This window comes from Ascaphus truei, chromosome 10 (genome assembly GCF_040206685.1).
Source record: "Ascaphus truei isolate aAscTru1 chromosome 10, aAscTru1.hap1, whole genome shotgun sequence".
Classification (NCBI taxonomy): Eukaryota; Metazoa; Chordata; class Amphibia; order Anura; family Ascaphidae; genus Ascaphus; species Ascaphus truei.
Window position 1 is genome coordinate 43,728,332 of NC_134492.1, and position 14,877 is coordinate 43,743,208.

General features: G+C 41.5%; 1 protein-coding gene across 9 annotated transcripts in view; it reads left to right on the top strand.

The window, feature by feature from the left end:
• Positions 1 to 9,134, top strand: part of PDE4DIP (phosphodiesterase 4D interacting protein) — a 134,488-nt gene extending 125,354 nt beyond the window's left edge. For all 9 annotated transcript variants that reach the window (XM_075616851.1, XM_075616842.1, XM_075616843.1 and 6 more), the window contains one exon: positions 3,794 to 9,134. In XM_075616851.1, the coding sequence (XP_075472966.1) occupies positions 3,794 to 3,939 (146 nt within the window). In that variant the 3' untranslated portion in view covers positions 3,940 to 9,134. The remainder of the gene's footprint in view (positions 1 to 3,793) is intronic.
• The last annotated feature ends 5,743 nt before the right edge of the window (positions 9,135 to 14,877 follow it).

Here is a 14,877-nt window from a genome sequence, read left to right on the forward strand (position 1 = left end):
TCTCTCTCTCTCTCTCTCTCTCTCTCTCTCTCTCCCACTCTCCTCTCTCTCTCCCACTCTCCTCTCTCTCTCCCCTCTCCCTCTTCCCCCCCCCTCCCTCTTCCCCCCCATCTCTCCCTCTTCCCCCCCTCTCCCTCCTCTCTCTCTCCCCCCTCGCTTTCTCTCCCCCCCTCTCTCTCTCTCTCCCCCTCTCCTCTCTCTCCCCCTCTCCTCTCTCCCCCTCTCCTCTCTCTCTCTCCCCCTCTCCTCTCTCTCTCTCTCTCCCTCTCCCACACTCCCACACACACTCTCGCACACACCGTCACACTCTCGCACACACCGTCACACTCTCGCACACACCGTCACACTCTCTCTCACACACACACACTGTCACACTCTCACACACACTGTCACACTCTCACAAACACACTGTCACACTCTCACACACACTGTCACACTCTCTCACACACTGTCACACACACTGTCACACTCTCTCACACACTGTCACACACACTGTCACACTCACACACTGTCACACACACTGTCACACTCTCACACACTGTCACACTCACACACACACACACACTGCCACACTCTCACACACACACTGTCACACTCTCTCACACACACACACTGTCACACTTACACACACTGTCATACTCTCACACACACTGTCACACTCTCACACACACACAGTCACACTCACACAGTCACAGCCACACTCACACTCTCTCACACACACACTGTCACACTCTCACACACACTGTCACAATCACACACACAATCTGTCACACTCACACACACACGCTGTCACACTCACACACACACTGTAACACTCACACACACTCTCACGCAAGCAGCGTTTACAGCAGAAGCAGCCTCTCTTCCCCCCCCACTTCCATCTCTCCCCCTGTAGCATCTCCCTCTCCCCCCCAGCCCCCCATATGCCTACCTGCGGCGGCTGCGGGTTCGGCGGCAGGCTGTGAGCAGCTCTGAGGGGGGAGGGAGAGAGCCGGGTTGCCGGGGGAGCGAGGGGGGGTGCCGGGGGATTGAAGGAGAGAGCCGGGTTGCCGGGGGAGCGAGTGGGGGAGCCGGGGTGCAGCCGGGGTGCCGGGGGGAGCCGGGGGTGTGAGGGAGAGAGCCGGGTTGCCGAGGAGCCAGAGGGAGGGCCAGAGTGCCGGGGAGAGGCAAAGCCCCGCCCCCCGGATACTCCATCCAATCCCCTGCGGCCCGGCCTTTTAAAGCCCCGCCCCCCGGATACTCCATCCAATCCCCTGCGGCTCGGCCTTCTAAAGCCCCGCCCCCCGGCATTCTCCATCCAATCCCCAGCGGCCCGGCACGTTTCTGCAGAAGCCCAACCCCTGGCAGTAAGAAAAAATACTTGCCGGGCTGCTCTGCATCCTCTTCCTCCCCTGCCGCCGCGCACCGCCCCCCCATCCCCGCGCACCTCCGCCGACACAAGAAAACGGGACATTCCCGGGACAGTCAGGCAACCAGTACAGCACACGAAAAACCGGGACTGTCCCGGGAAAAACGGGACGAATGGTCACCCTACCAATCCTTTCACCAGCAGCATGCTCCTTACATGGAGAAGCGCAGTGAATATATATTTGTTTTACATAGCTCTTCCAACCAGTGGGGCATTTTGCATGTCTAAAGCACAAATGTAATGATAAAACATCCAAAATGAGGGGGGGGGGGGGCAGATTAGCCAAAAATTTAAATGAAAAAGGATTGCAATAGAAAGTAAGATCAACCCTAAAAAGTTCTTTAAGCGCCTTAATAACAAAAAGATGAGAAAATAAAATATAGGACCCTTTCAGTGTGAGATGGGCAGGTAAATGATTGGAGATAAGGAAAAAGCAGAAGTATTAAGTAAATGATTTACCTCTGTATTTACCAGGGAATAATCAATTGCAATAATAGTGCTGCAAGAGGAAGCCAAAATCTCCATATTAATGAACAATTGGTTAACTGAGGAAGAAGTTCATAGGTGGCTTGATAAAATTAAAGTAAATAAGGCACCTGGCCCCGAGGGCATACATCCAAGAGTTCTCAATGAGTTAAGTTCAGTAATAGCCAAACCATTACATTTAATATTCAAGGACTCCATTTCCACAGGCTCAGTACCACAGGATTGGCGTAAAGTAGATGGTAACGTGGGAAATAAAAAGAAATACAATTCATGTGAACATACTTTATAAGATACAGAATATGGAAAGAATAGGTAGAGGAAGAAGCACACAGGAGCCTTTCTGTAAATTAGCTTACTCTATATTTAAGACATCAGAGCAGGTACAAGCATAACGTGACGTTTCAGGACAAGCTAGTCCTTTCCTCAGACCACACACCAAGTTACAGAATATGTTGCACACCAATAAAAAAAATAAAAACTGGGATACTTATACCGATGCTCCTAATGCAAGGGAAGAACCCGCTGCTCTCCGTTTTGTGAATCTAAAAAAGAAGGAGAATTAGGGAACATCAGATTTTCAAAAGCAAATTTATTTAGCTTAAAAGATGAACTAACATTTCACCTGTCTGTGCAGCCTTTATCAAGGGAATGGCAGACAGCCAAATGTGTGCTCACCTTTTAGGGTCAATAAATTTGCTTTTGAAAATCCGATGTGCCCTAATTCTCCTTTGTTTTTGTTTTTACCATACTTTATAAGACAGACGTTTGTTTCCTCCAGCACTGTCCTTGTTTGAAGACCACACATTGACAAATTGTAGCTACATGTCTGTGTTATTTCTACAGCTCTAACTGATCTATGAGCCCTCGCTGCCAAAGCCTTGTGTTGCCGGTCCCCCCTGGCAGCAGCAGGGTTCCACACTGGGAATTAGATTATACATTGTTTGGAATAGGGACGCCAATCTCACTGCCTGCTGCTGTATCAGTGCACTTTATCATGTCTGTGTATTCTAACTTGTCTCTGCTTGCACTGTAGAGCACTGTGTGTATACATGATTGGCTCTGTACTAAAAATAATAATTAGATAACTGGTCACACCATTTATTTCCTCCAACAGCCGTCAGCTGTGTGCTTTATGAACGCCCCCTATTGGTCGCCGATTTTCTTTTTATTACAGTATTTTGCACTGATAACCATGAAAGTTGAACTTAGAAAGCGCCGCGAGTTCTTTCTTAACCTGAAGAGCTTGTTATTTACTTTTGTTGTGTGATGGTCGCAGCGGGTACGGAGTATCACTACCTTTTTAATTCACAAACTCAGAATACCATTACTTCTTTAGTGACACAATTCCAGTTTTGTTTTTACGAAAAATGTATTCATTTTAGGAAGCCTCTCCCCCTACCTTATAAGCATAAATGTTGTACTGTATAAGTATGTCTTGAATATGTTTAGAATAGCTTTTCTACGCTGCTAAATAAATGTAGAATTATTTTAAGTCAGGTATTTTTTAAACCACTTCTACTACTGGGCCAAACGCTGAAGTACTGTAATGTTCCTATAAAGGCAGCATTTCACGGTTAGGAGAGTCCTTCCATGTTCTATACAACTCCAATAATGTTAAATACCCCCCCAATACCACCTCCCAACATCAACAGAGGAACCCCTGTAGGGATGGACTCGTCTGTTCGTTATGACTTTGGGTTAGGAGGTTCACACATAAGCAAGACGACAACCCTGGAAAGGGTCTTGTATTGTCTAAAGACATTGAGTTTTGATGGGATGAAATAGGCACAAAGTATTGTTCTACAGTGAAGAATAATCATATTTGCTGTGAAGCTTCGTACTCAAAGCAATGCTGGAGGCTGATAATTCCCGTACCTTGTTTCTTTTACTTCACCATAGGTCAGATGCAACAACGGACTTCAAAGAGCCACAGTCATCTGATGTCTGTCTTCCAAGAACCTCCTCGAAAGAGAAGCCAACTGAAATCCATGAAGAGGCAGGAAGAATGGACATGCCGTGGTTTTTTCCAAGCTTCCCAGTATTAAAACAGCCATACAACAGTGAAGTTTCTAAATAACGAAGTACAGTGTAATGTAGGGTTACTACTTGGCACCAGGTTTAAAAAAAAAGCATGCTGCTCCATCACGTGGAGTTATCATGTGGCCAGTTATTGGTTTATTGCATTTAATTTATCACACAAGTTATATTATGTTAGAGATCCATAAGCAGCAGACATGGTGGTTTTGAGCTGCAGACAAATTCTGTGTTTCTATAAGAGGGGAATAGATGTGTAGAATTACTTTACTCAAAGGGCAAAATATATTATAATTAGGTTAAACCTTTCCAAGCTAAAGGGACGCAATGCAAAGCAATATATTGACACAGCAAGAGTTAATCATATTCTGGCCAAATTATCAGAACTAAAAGCCCATCTTCTCTACAATAGCATGGAGAAAAAAATATGTATATGTATTGGATGGATTTCAAACCAGTATCCGTCATTTTTGACAATTCCAGATGGGCGCTTCCATATGTTGGCAGGCATGCAATCAGTACAGTACCAATGAACAATTCATACTGTAAATGTGCATTATTGAATTTACATTGATACTGTTTTGAGACAAGCATGAAAACATGTAAAGGTTCATGTCAGGGAGATTTGGAAGAAGACGAGAAATCTGTCATTGGCATTCATTGAGTTTTGTCAAGGAGAAAATAGAAAAATATATATATATTTAAGGACTTTGGAGTCTCCATGAAAATACAGAGAATTGGGCAGTAGGAGTCTTGGAAATTAGGGTGTGTAATTTAATTTAAAAGCCTGCAGTATGTGAAACTGCCACTGGAGCCTATTTTTTACTTACCGGTAATCCAAGCAGTTCCGTTTTTTCTTAAATTTTGCGTTCCTCATTTTAAAATACAGGACTGGCTGGAGATGGTTTTTTTTAAAACCTGGGACCAGGTAGCAACCCTAAGGCAATGAGTTCCATGAAGTGTTTGTGTTTTCTTTTTGCAGTGAATTGATGTATTAGGTTAGTAGCACATCCTACTAAAAGCAATCACTAGCCTTTGCTTGCAATTTCCTGATACAACTGCATCTGTTGCAATTGAACTGATCCAGGATTTGAGCTTTAAATGAACGGTATTATGGTTACTAGTGTGTTAAAAATACATACTCTGTTCGGAGACGGGGGGAGGGGGAACTCCACCTTGAAAACGAGCATGTGACATTGTACATTGATACTGAGTATATCTCTACGCCTTTTCCAAGATTCTTAATCTGTAATAAACTCCAATCTGCAGATAGTGACCATACAGGGAATGTTCATTCTATGCGGTGCCCTCATTCCGTGCGCAGGGATCGTCCTTCTCCAATGAGGAGTACGCTATAGGTTTTGGTAGAAAGTTAGAGGGCTTTTGGAGCCAACAGTGGGGTCAGCAGTCATAAAGTTTGGAGAGCTGTGATAATGTTTTGAGCATTTCTTCTGTAAGTAGAAGACGCGTTCCACAATTGGAAGTGAGCCGTTATACTCAGTGCTGTGCAGCATGTTGGTGATATAGCAGCTGTCTTCCCAAGGCCCCTTTTGCTCCTTCAAAATTCAACAGACAAATCCTTTTTGTATGGAAGAACTTCCCTGTGGCTTATTATTCTGAGTTCTTGGGCCGCATGGATGAGCCACACACAAAGACAACATTTTAGGCATGAGGGCACTTTGCTAATTTTGGCTATCGCCAGCTTTTTTAGGAGCTGTGAGAGGCTGGAGGTATTTGAAGATGATGATCATCTTTATACAACGAACTGTGCTCATTTTCATAGGGAGTTAAAAGTTTTACCCCTTCAGACAATAATTGCAAATGAAAACATAGATGTCATTAGTCTAGAACAGGGGTCTCAAACTCGCCACTAACAGAATGGAAACAAAAGAAAACAGTGCACAACGCCAAATAGTGAAGCAAATTCAACAATATATTATCCCCAACACGGTTATGTTGCACTTATTATTTAATGTATAATTATCTCACTGTAAGAGTTGTGGTTTAATTTTTTATAAATTTTTTATCACTAAATTGATGGTATAGTCACTGCACTGTATATATTTATACATTTAAACTTTATAGGTAGTTAGGTAGTAGCGCACAGTTTTGTTTTTTGTGTTTACTCTCGCCACTAACAGGCCAGGTTTTATAGATATCCCTGCTTCAGCACAGGTGGCTTAATCAGTGGCTCAGTCCTTGACTGAGTCTGAGCCACTGATTGAGCCACCTGTGCTGAAGCAGGGATATCCATAAAAGTTGGCCTCTTGGTGGCTCTTGAGGACTGAGTTTGAGACCCCCTGGTCTAGAAGATTTGGGGAGATAATGATATTTCTCTTCTAGACCCAGCCTCTGATGAAAATGTGAAAGTCAGAGGCTTTGCTTATACACTGGAATATTTAAAACCTTGTATCTTCAGTTAATAATATTAATGAGTAATTTATGGGACAATAAAAAAAAAAACAACCTGAATAACATATTTAGTAACAATATCGATGCTGTGCTGAAATACCCTCATATTTTACTACAACTGGCGCCTCGTGTAGCGCTCATCAATGTAACATTCTGACAGCTGTGAAGGACACGCGGATCCAGGCACCTCACGCTGCTGCCAAGACCGCTGAATGTTTCACTGATCTACCAGTCATGGGGGAGTTTAGCATACACTTCTCTTACAAACACCTGATGTAGCATTTGTTCGGAACCCTAGTTCATAAGATATTATTTGGGTGAGGGTGACCTATTCGGTACGTTTCTTGTGTATATGAATCCTAGAAGACTTAGGAGTGCAATTGTGCCATAATCGGCTTGCTTCTTGGACATTCTGTACATAGGACACCTTATCATTTATGTCTTTCTGACCCTAATAGATTATAGAACATTCTCATGTACGGTTATCTCTATGATACAGTACTGTAAGAAGCACAATTGGACAAACTATTCTTCACATGGCCTGCTAATAACCTGGTAAGGTTTGCAGTCTTGACTTGGGAGTTGAAAGATTCTCACATAACGTGTCAGTGCGATTTATTATCCATACTGCTGCCCTAGGACATCTTGATATTGTAAGAGCTGGACGCACTTATATTTATTTATAGAATACACTACTACAAGATCAGTTGTGCTGCATAAGTATTTCTCACGCATCTGTAGAATGATCAAACAATTCAACTTTATTTTTTCATGCAGCACTTTATCTAATTATTCTTAGATGTTTCAAGGAAAATCTACTGTAAGCAGCAAACATCCCTAAATATGTTCCTTTGAACAACAGCTGCATTTGTAAATATCTGGTGGGGGGAGTGCTTTTGATGTTGGGTTTCTGATTGTAGATGTATGCAGTATTACAGCGTGCCATATTTTATTTTCAGAGTGTACAGTATCTTTTTTTTAGTGAGTTTTATTTTGTAATTTATGGCGACATAGAAGTCGTTTCATTAGTAATGTTAGTGTGTGCAAACATAACAACACAGGCCTTTGTTTGCATTCTCAAACACCTCCCTGCAGTGTCCCCATTACAGAAGACCCATCCTGCTCAATTATAACTACTACATGAATCCTCTATCAACCAACACGTGATGCAGTATGTAGTGGTTTCCTCCCAAAAATGACTTATGTATCATTTGTAATCACTACCACTATGTAGTTGTAGTTAAGACACACAAAAAAAAGCAAAATGAAGCTCCAGTAGCACAACATTTAAAAGCCTGGAAAATATGTGTTTTCTTTTGCTGCTCATTTTCCATGTTTAGGTTGTGCTTTGAAGTGTTATTTTCACACAAACAGATGATCTAACCCAGTGTTTGCTGCACAGTGTGTGGGCGGGAGGAGATCACACAGGTGCAATTAGGGACAGGAACATATACGCCCCATCCCGGGAAGAAAAAAAAACACACAGAGCACAAATGGATTGGAAGTAAAAGGTGCCTTCGAAATGCAAAGTTTTGCTAGATTGTCTGACATACAATGTCCACAGATATGCTGTCAAACTGCTCTTTAAGTCTGTTTGGAAGAAAAAACAGCTATGTCCCATATTCAGCCTGCTGTAAACAGCATCCCGTGCGGGAAAATATTTTAGGGGCAAATTCACTCAGCGCCTATGTGCAGCTCAAAACTCCGGGTCGGCACTTCTGGTGTATGCCCCATTAATTTAAATAGAGGTGAACTCTTCCCTAGCGCTGGGAAGCTGCCTAACAGCACATTGAATATGGCCCATGTTGTGATTCATATGTAGTGGTTTCTAAAATATGGCTGTTTAAAAAGTTAGCTACAGCATATTTTTCATCCATTTGCGCTCAGTGCCTGGCTCCAGTTTTCTTTGCTTTTTAGAAATGAAACGGTACCGATTTAGTAAATCATTTAGAGAGAACATGGCGACCATATTATACTCTGACAAAAGTGAAAGCAAATGTTTATGGAGCGCTAGAAAAGAAGTCACAAAAACCTGTTTTCAAATGAACATCGCAGATTGCACCTGTATTGTAATGAGCAGAAAGGGCAGGAATACGGACACAGGTTTCCCGATCCTGTTCCCCCCTTTAAACATCGTACAGGGTTCAAGCAGAAGTATTAAGATCTGCAAACAGAGTCCAAGACACCTGTGGAATAGTGATTCAGTCCTGGTTTTGTATTCCCCCTCCTTGCTGGTCTTTGGCATGTACTAGAGTAAGATCTAAACAAAGATGGATCTTTAATGCACATGTGAGCTATAGTCAGCTGGGAGGTTAGTCAACATTAAGGGCATGGGAAGTGAGCACATTACCGGTTTATTTATTTAATGATGTACTGGACGGTCAGTGCGCACAGTACCATTATCTCTGGTTACTGAATAAACTTGTGTCTCAATTAGCATACCTACATTTTCAGGATTAATTTGACCGTTTAATAAGAGATCATTCATATAACAAATGACACGAAAAAAAATTATCCCCTTTGTCAGCCTCTGTATAAGTGGTAATGTGAATGGTACAAAGTGTATGTATGATAATGTATATATCTCTGTACATATATTGTAAGAAGAGTGCTGTGTATACAGTTCTGGCAACGTTTGTGCTTTGTGAAGTGCTGGTTAAAATGTAAATCGGTTTCCTCCCAGAGGCCTCTTTGGGAAGATAAAGAAAGAAAATGGAAAAAAACTGTAAAATAAACGACAAAAGTGTATACCTTTTATCCTGCGTTAATCCGTAATAAAAGAAAAACAAAGGTTCATTTATTTCTTCTTCTTCTTTATGTTTCACTGCACTTCTTTTTCAAAACATTATGGCATTTGTTCTACCGAGAAACGAGAACCATTAAAACTGCAACCAGCCCCACTGACCTGGGTTTAGTGGGAAACACACTCACAGGACTGTAAAGTCTCACTCCTTGCACTCCGTGCACAATAAGCCGTACAGTATTATGTGTCGGGGTAAATTAAAGACCCTGCCATGATTGCCTGGGAAGGGGAAAAGTGATTCACAGCATATTGAATTGGGGTTATTATGTCAATCAGGAGACCGTTTAACACGTCAACCATTTGGGTTCTAGCAGTGGTCACATGGCTACGACCCTCCAATGACACAGAAGAGGAAATAACATTCACTCCTCCTGTGAGCGCAATATTCTCCTGAAATGAACAAAACAGTGACGACGTCCCAGGTGTCCACCAGAGTGTTGGTCTTTGCAATTGGCCTGACTCAATTAAAAGAGTGGACTGTTGTTCTGTCTGGTGTATTATTAGAGGAGAGTTCCTGCAGGGACTACCTGATAGGGAAAACAAAACAGAAAACAGCACACAACGCTCATCGTGAAATATGTATAAACAATTTATATATTAAAAATTATTCAAGGTTCTGCGTACATCAGATAGAAGAAAAACGGGCATTGATTATGACAATGACAGCTGTTACCACTCATGGACACAGGAACACACGGGGAAGCAGAGACGGATAGCCTGGTCCACTCCAGTATTCTGCGGTCAGATAGCCTGCAATGCTCTCGTCCGTCATGATGTGTGTGTAGAGAGTCCCTCAATTACGCCCACAGCGTCCAAGAGAGTAAATCCAAAGCTCCGTTCAAATCAGGAGTAGCAGTTGATACACTGGCAGTCTCATGGAACAGCGTCTGCTGTCTGTCTCGCGGCACCATGCTGAACGCCGTTGGGCAGTGATGACGTCACCGTATCGGCGTCAGTCAGGAAAAGTGCCGAAAAATGCATTTCGTAGCACTCTAGAGGCTACTTCTTCAGGGAATAAAGATATTAAGCAAATGCTCACAATATATACCACCTATGGACCTCTGATTGGCTAATTGGCAGTCAAATGGCAGCCAATAGCTAGTGGACAAGCAACATTAACATACATCTGTGTGCATGATTAATCTACTTATAAAAAAATTTATATAGATAATACAAAGTTATATAAACATAAAATAAATACAATTGAATGTATAAAAATATATAAAACATATATAACAGTTGGCAATGAATCTGCTCCATAAGGATACCGAAAAAATAGAAGCAAAGGATTAATAACATTCCTATGAATATATAATAATTAGTATGGTGCATGGAAGAAATAAACATATTCAATAGAGAGACCAAATGTCTACATCTTCGTTCAGCCCCTTCGGGGAAAGAGACTCTAATTGGTAAATCCAATAAGTTTCCTGTACAGAAAGATCTTTTACTCTATCACCTCCTCTCCTTCTTTTAGGGACAATCTTAATCCCCTTAAATCTTAAAGTGGAAGGATCCTTATTATGGTACCTTAGAAAATGTTTAGATAGACTGTGTTTTTCATACCCATGTCTTATATTCCTGATGTGCTCTTGGATCCGCACTTTAAGACATCGCTTAGTGCGGCCCACATATTGAATATTACATGCACATTCTATTAGGTATATTACATGGGTTGAATTACAATTTATGAAATCCTCGATTTTGAACTCTTCATTTGTTATAGCGGATTTAAATGTTTTTCTATCTTTGTGTAGATGTTTGCACACAGAGCAATTACTGCATATAAAGTTCCCAACAGGTTTATTGAGCCATAACCTCTCTCTAACATTGTGTGGAGGAAAGACATCACTTGGGACCAAGGTATTTTTAAGATTCTTAGCTTTTCTATATATAAATTTAGGTGTTTCTGAAATATGATCTCCAAGGATTGTATCATTACATAGAATTGCCCAAATGCTTTTTTAATAATCTCTTCAATTTTTACATTGACTGAATTAAAGGTAGTGATGAAAGGAACCTCCAGTTGTCCACTGGGGCCTGTTGCTACTTTTGACACTCTAGGTACAATCATGGAGTCCCTATTCACACACCTAACTTTATCCAAATCTAACAATAGGCTAGATTCCGGGTATCCCCGTTCAATAAATTTACAAATATTCGAAATCCGCGTTCTCTTGTGGTTGCTATTTGCCATCAGTAGATTATTTGAATCCACTTCTTTGAAAAAGACTTTTGTGGAAACATTTCCACTCTCAGTAGCAGTTAATTTCAAATCTAGGAAATCAATCGAACTCACATCAGATTTGTGACTGAAAATTAAATTCATGTCATTATCATTCAAGTATTTAACGAATTCGTTCATGTTGGACTCATCACCATCCCATACGCACAGGATGTCATCAATGAAGCCCCGCCAGATAATTACATTACGATGGAATGGATTTTTGGTCCAGATTCTTTGTCTCTCCCAGTTCCCCATATGCAGGTTTGCGAAGCTGGGGGCAAAACGTGTCCCCATGGCAGTCCCGCAAACCTGCAAGAAGAACTGGGAGCACTGCAAGAAGCACTGTTTCGGTGTCCATGAGTGGTAACTGCTGTCATTGTCATAATCAATGCCCGTTTTTCTTCTATCTGATGTACGCAGAACCTTGAATCATTTTTAATATTTAAATTGTTTATACATATTTCACGATGAGCGTTGTGCGCTGTTTTCTGTTTTGTTTTGTCTACAGTATCAGGGTCTTGGACCACCCTAATTACAGCAGCAGACGCTCCTTACATTTCATTGGTAACACAGTTATTTATGCTCACTTGGGTATTTAGTGGTAATATAAACACTATTATTTCACAATTGTTGGTTCATTTTAGTTGCGCACTTGTATTGTTTTATTTTTTTGACTACCTGATAGGGCCCTGGAGGATGGAGGTGCTGCACCGAAGAGATGGATGAAGCCAAAAGCCTGACCCCATGATCCCCACTACCACCGGTGGATGCTCAGAGCTCCCGAGAACCTACAGGTGAGCAACACAAGACCAGGTAGCCAGGCAAATCTCCCTTGGGGGGGAAAAGAGGTGCTACGTTTGGAATAAACAATTGGTATGCGGGACTGGTTCTTTAAATGAACACAGATCTCAATCGGAACATAAAAAGATCACAGGACCCATGTCTTTTATTGTGAAGTCAAGAACATTTTCTAACACTTTTTTTTTACATTTTTCCTGTGAAAAAAAAAAAGAGGAAGCTGTTCATTAGTGTTAGGTAAATTGCTACTTTAAATAACAATGGGAATATTATTGTTCTTCTCTCTCTTATTTGGAGGATGCTACGTAGACCGAAAACCCCGTGGATTGTACATAATCTGCAGCCGCATGCGTTCTTTTACAGTATAAATGTTAATTACAGTAGATAACTGTCAAGTGTATTAAAATTGAAAGATGTAATCAAAACAGCAAAGCAGTGTGCCACAGGCAGCCAAAGGTTTTATCCTCATTGACCTCGGACTTCAGCAATCTGAAATAATTTAAATACTCGTCATTTAATAACCAAAATTACATTTTTGCCCATAACTTGCCTCCATGTCCACATGAAACTTTAATGTGTATCCTTCTAGTTTGATATTTATTTTTTATAAAAAATTGAACTAGGAAAAATCAATTACCTCTCGTTTCCAACTATGTCCTGTGTACAGAATATTTTGATAACATTAAACATGGATTTCTATGTAACTGTAATATTTAAAAGTAAGAAACAGCAGAGGCTTTGGGAGGCTCCCGTAAAGTGTTCGAGAAGTGGGGTTTTCAGTAAGAGAAGGAAGAGCGACCGGATTCTCTATTGAACGTTAGAACTATAAGTCGGTTTCGGGAGGCGGATCTAAAGAGAGAAGTTCTGTGTACAGTCGGGTCAGAAGCCTGCTCAGATTATTGGGTAACCAGAGAGAAGTTGAAAGTTAGACAGGAAAAATGTATCTTGTGTCTGGACTCAAGGGACAACCAAGCAAGGGCCTCATTCTATATAATAATAATAGCATGTTCTTGTATAGTGCCGCTAGTTTAATGTCTTTACGGAGACATTTTGCAGGCACAGGTCCCTGCCCCATGGAGCTTACAATCTATGTTTTTGGTGCCTGAGGCACAGGGAGATAAAGTTACTTGCCCGAGGTCACAAGGAGCCGACACTGGGAATTGAACCAGGTTCCCCTGCTTCAAACTCAGTGCCAGTCAGTGTCTTTACTCCCTGAGCCGCTCCTCCTTCCTATTTCCACCGAAACAGTTGTTTGGGTAATTTTGGGCTGAAAATCCTCATTGACTTCAATGGAGATTTTCACCCGAAAACTGTTTGAATTACCCCCCTAGTCCTGTTACATAAATATTGGGTATTGTAGTTACATAATAAGACAAAACAGCCTATTGAGTTGTATAGAATGTCGAGTTTGAGATACATTTGGGGTGCTGTACCATACACTATGTTCCCATTGTCAATAACTGGCATTAGCATCTGCTGGGCAATGCCCTTTCTGCCCCTGTGACCGGGCTTGTACGCCCAGTTTGGTATAGCTATTGGATGTCGGTGTCAATATGCAAACCAAACGTTAGATGAGTCTAGCCATATACCCAAGTATTTAACGCTGGTAACCTGGGCTAACTTAGCATTAGAGATGGCTTTGCTTGGCAGCTCTGATGTTGGAAGCTATAGAAGTTTAGCCTTTGTCCCAAATACTAGAGTTACTGTTTTGTCAGTGTTGGGGGGGTCGGGGGAGAAAGAGTTTGTTTTGAGGGATCCAGCCTTTTCCACTTTTGAGAAATCAGATTGCAGAACATTTTCACGGTTGGAGAAGCTGGAGCTGCGTGCTTATAAGAGGGTATCAGCAGCATAAAAACTGTGCATAGACTGTCTTACAAAAGGTGGGCTCGTCATTTATAAAGACAGAGAAGTGTAAGACCCCCAGAACAGAGCAACGTCTACGCATTAACCACTCTGCTACCAGATAGCTGCAATGCAAAGTATAAATCTTTAGTTAAGAATCAAACGTAAAACTGGTGCATATGGTGTTAAATGGTGACGTGCTTTCACTTTATTGCATCTCCAACACAACTCAATACATAAAAAAACACACCTAGATGGTAACACCATTAATGTTATGTGCATGTAATACTTCATATTGCATTAAATCCTATGCCCAGCTTTGCTCTCGTGTAGCAAGTCTACTGCTTATTATAAGTTATAGTGCTTACACAAATACTGTCATTGGAGTGGCTTAAATACACACATACACACACCAAACCACTACCTACCTATCTAACAGAGTGGCTTTCCCATCAAAAGCAATTTGTGCCACTGAGCACAACAATGTGAATTACTGGCTTAGGAAATAAAGTTGGGAGACGCATCATATTACATTAGTGGTGCAATCCCATCTACTGTACATAGAGTTTTGGTTTTAAGAATGGAGAACCTTCTGAGTTTATAAAGATCTGCTTTATCAAAAGCAAACCTTACTTGTTTTTTTTTCTTCAATTAAAACACTGATTATTAAAAAATCACGTTGAAAAGCTATCCCATAGCATCCCAACTGGATTCCCTGAAATAGTTGGTGACCATTTTCTTTTGATCCTTAGGACTCCTGGCAGTATCCTCTATTACAACATGTAAAAATAGGATTCCAATATAGAGCTGTAAAGGGTCCCCCAAACCGGAGCGTGAGAATGGGCCTCACAGGTGGGCGAGATTTGT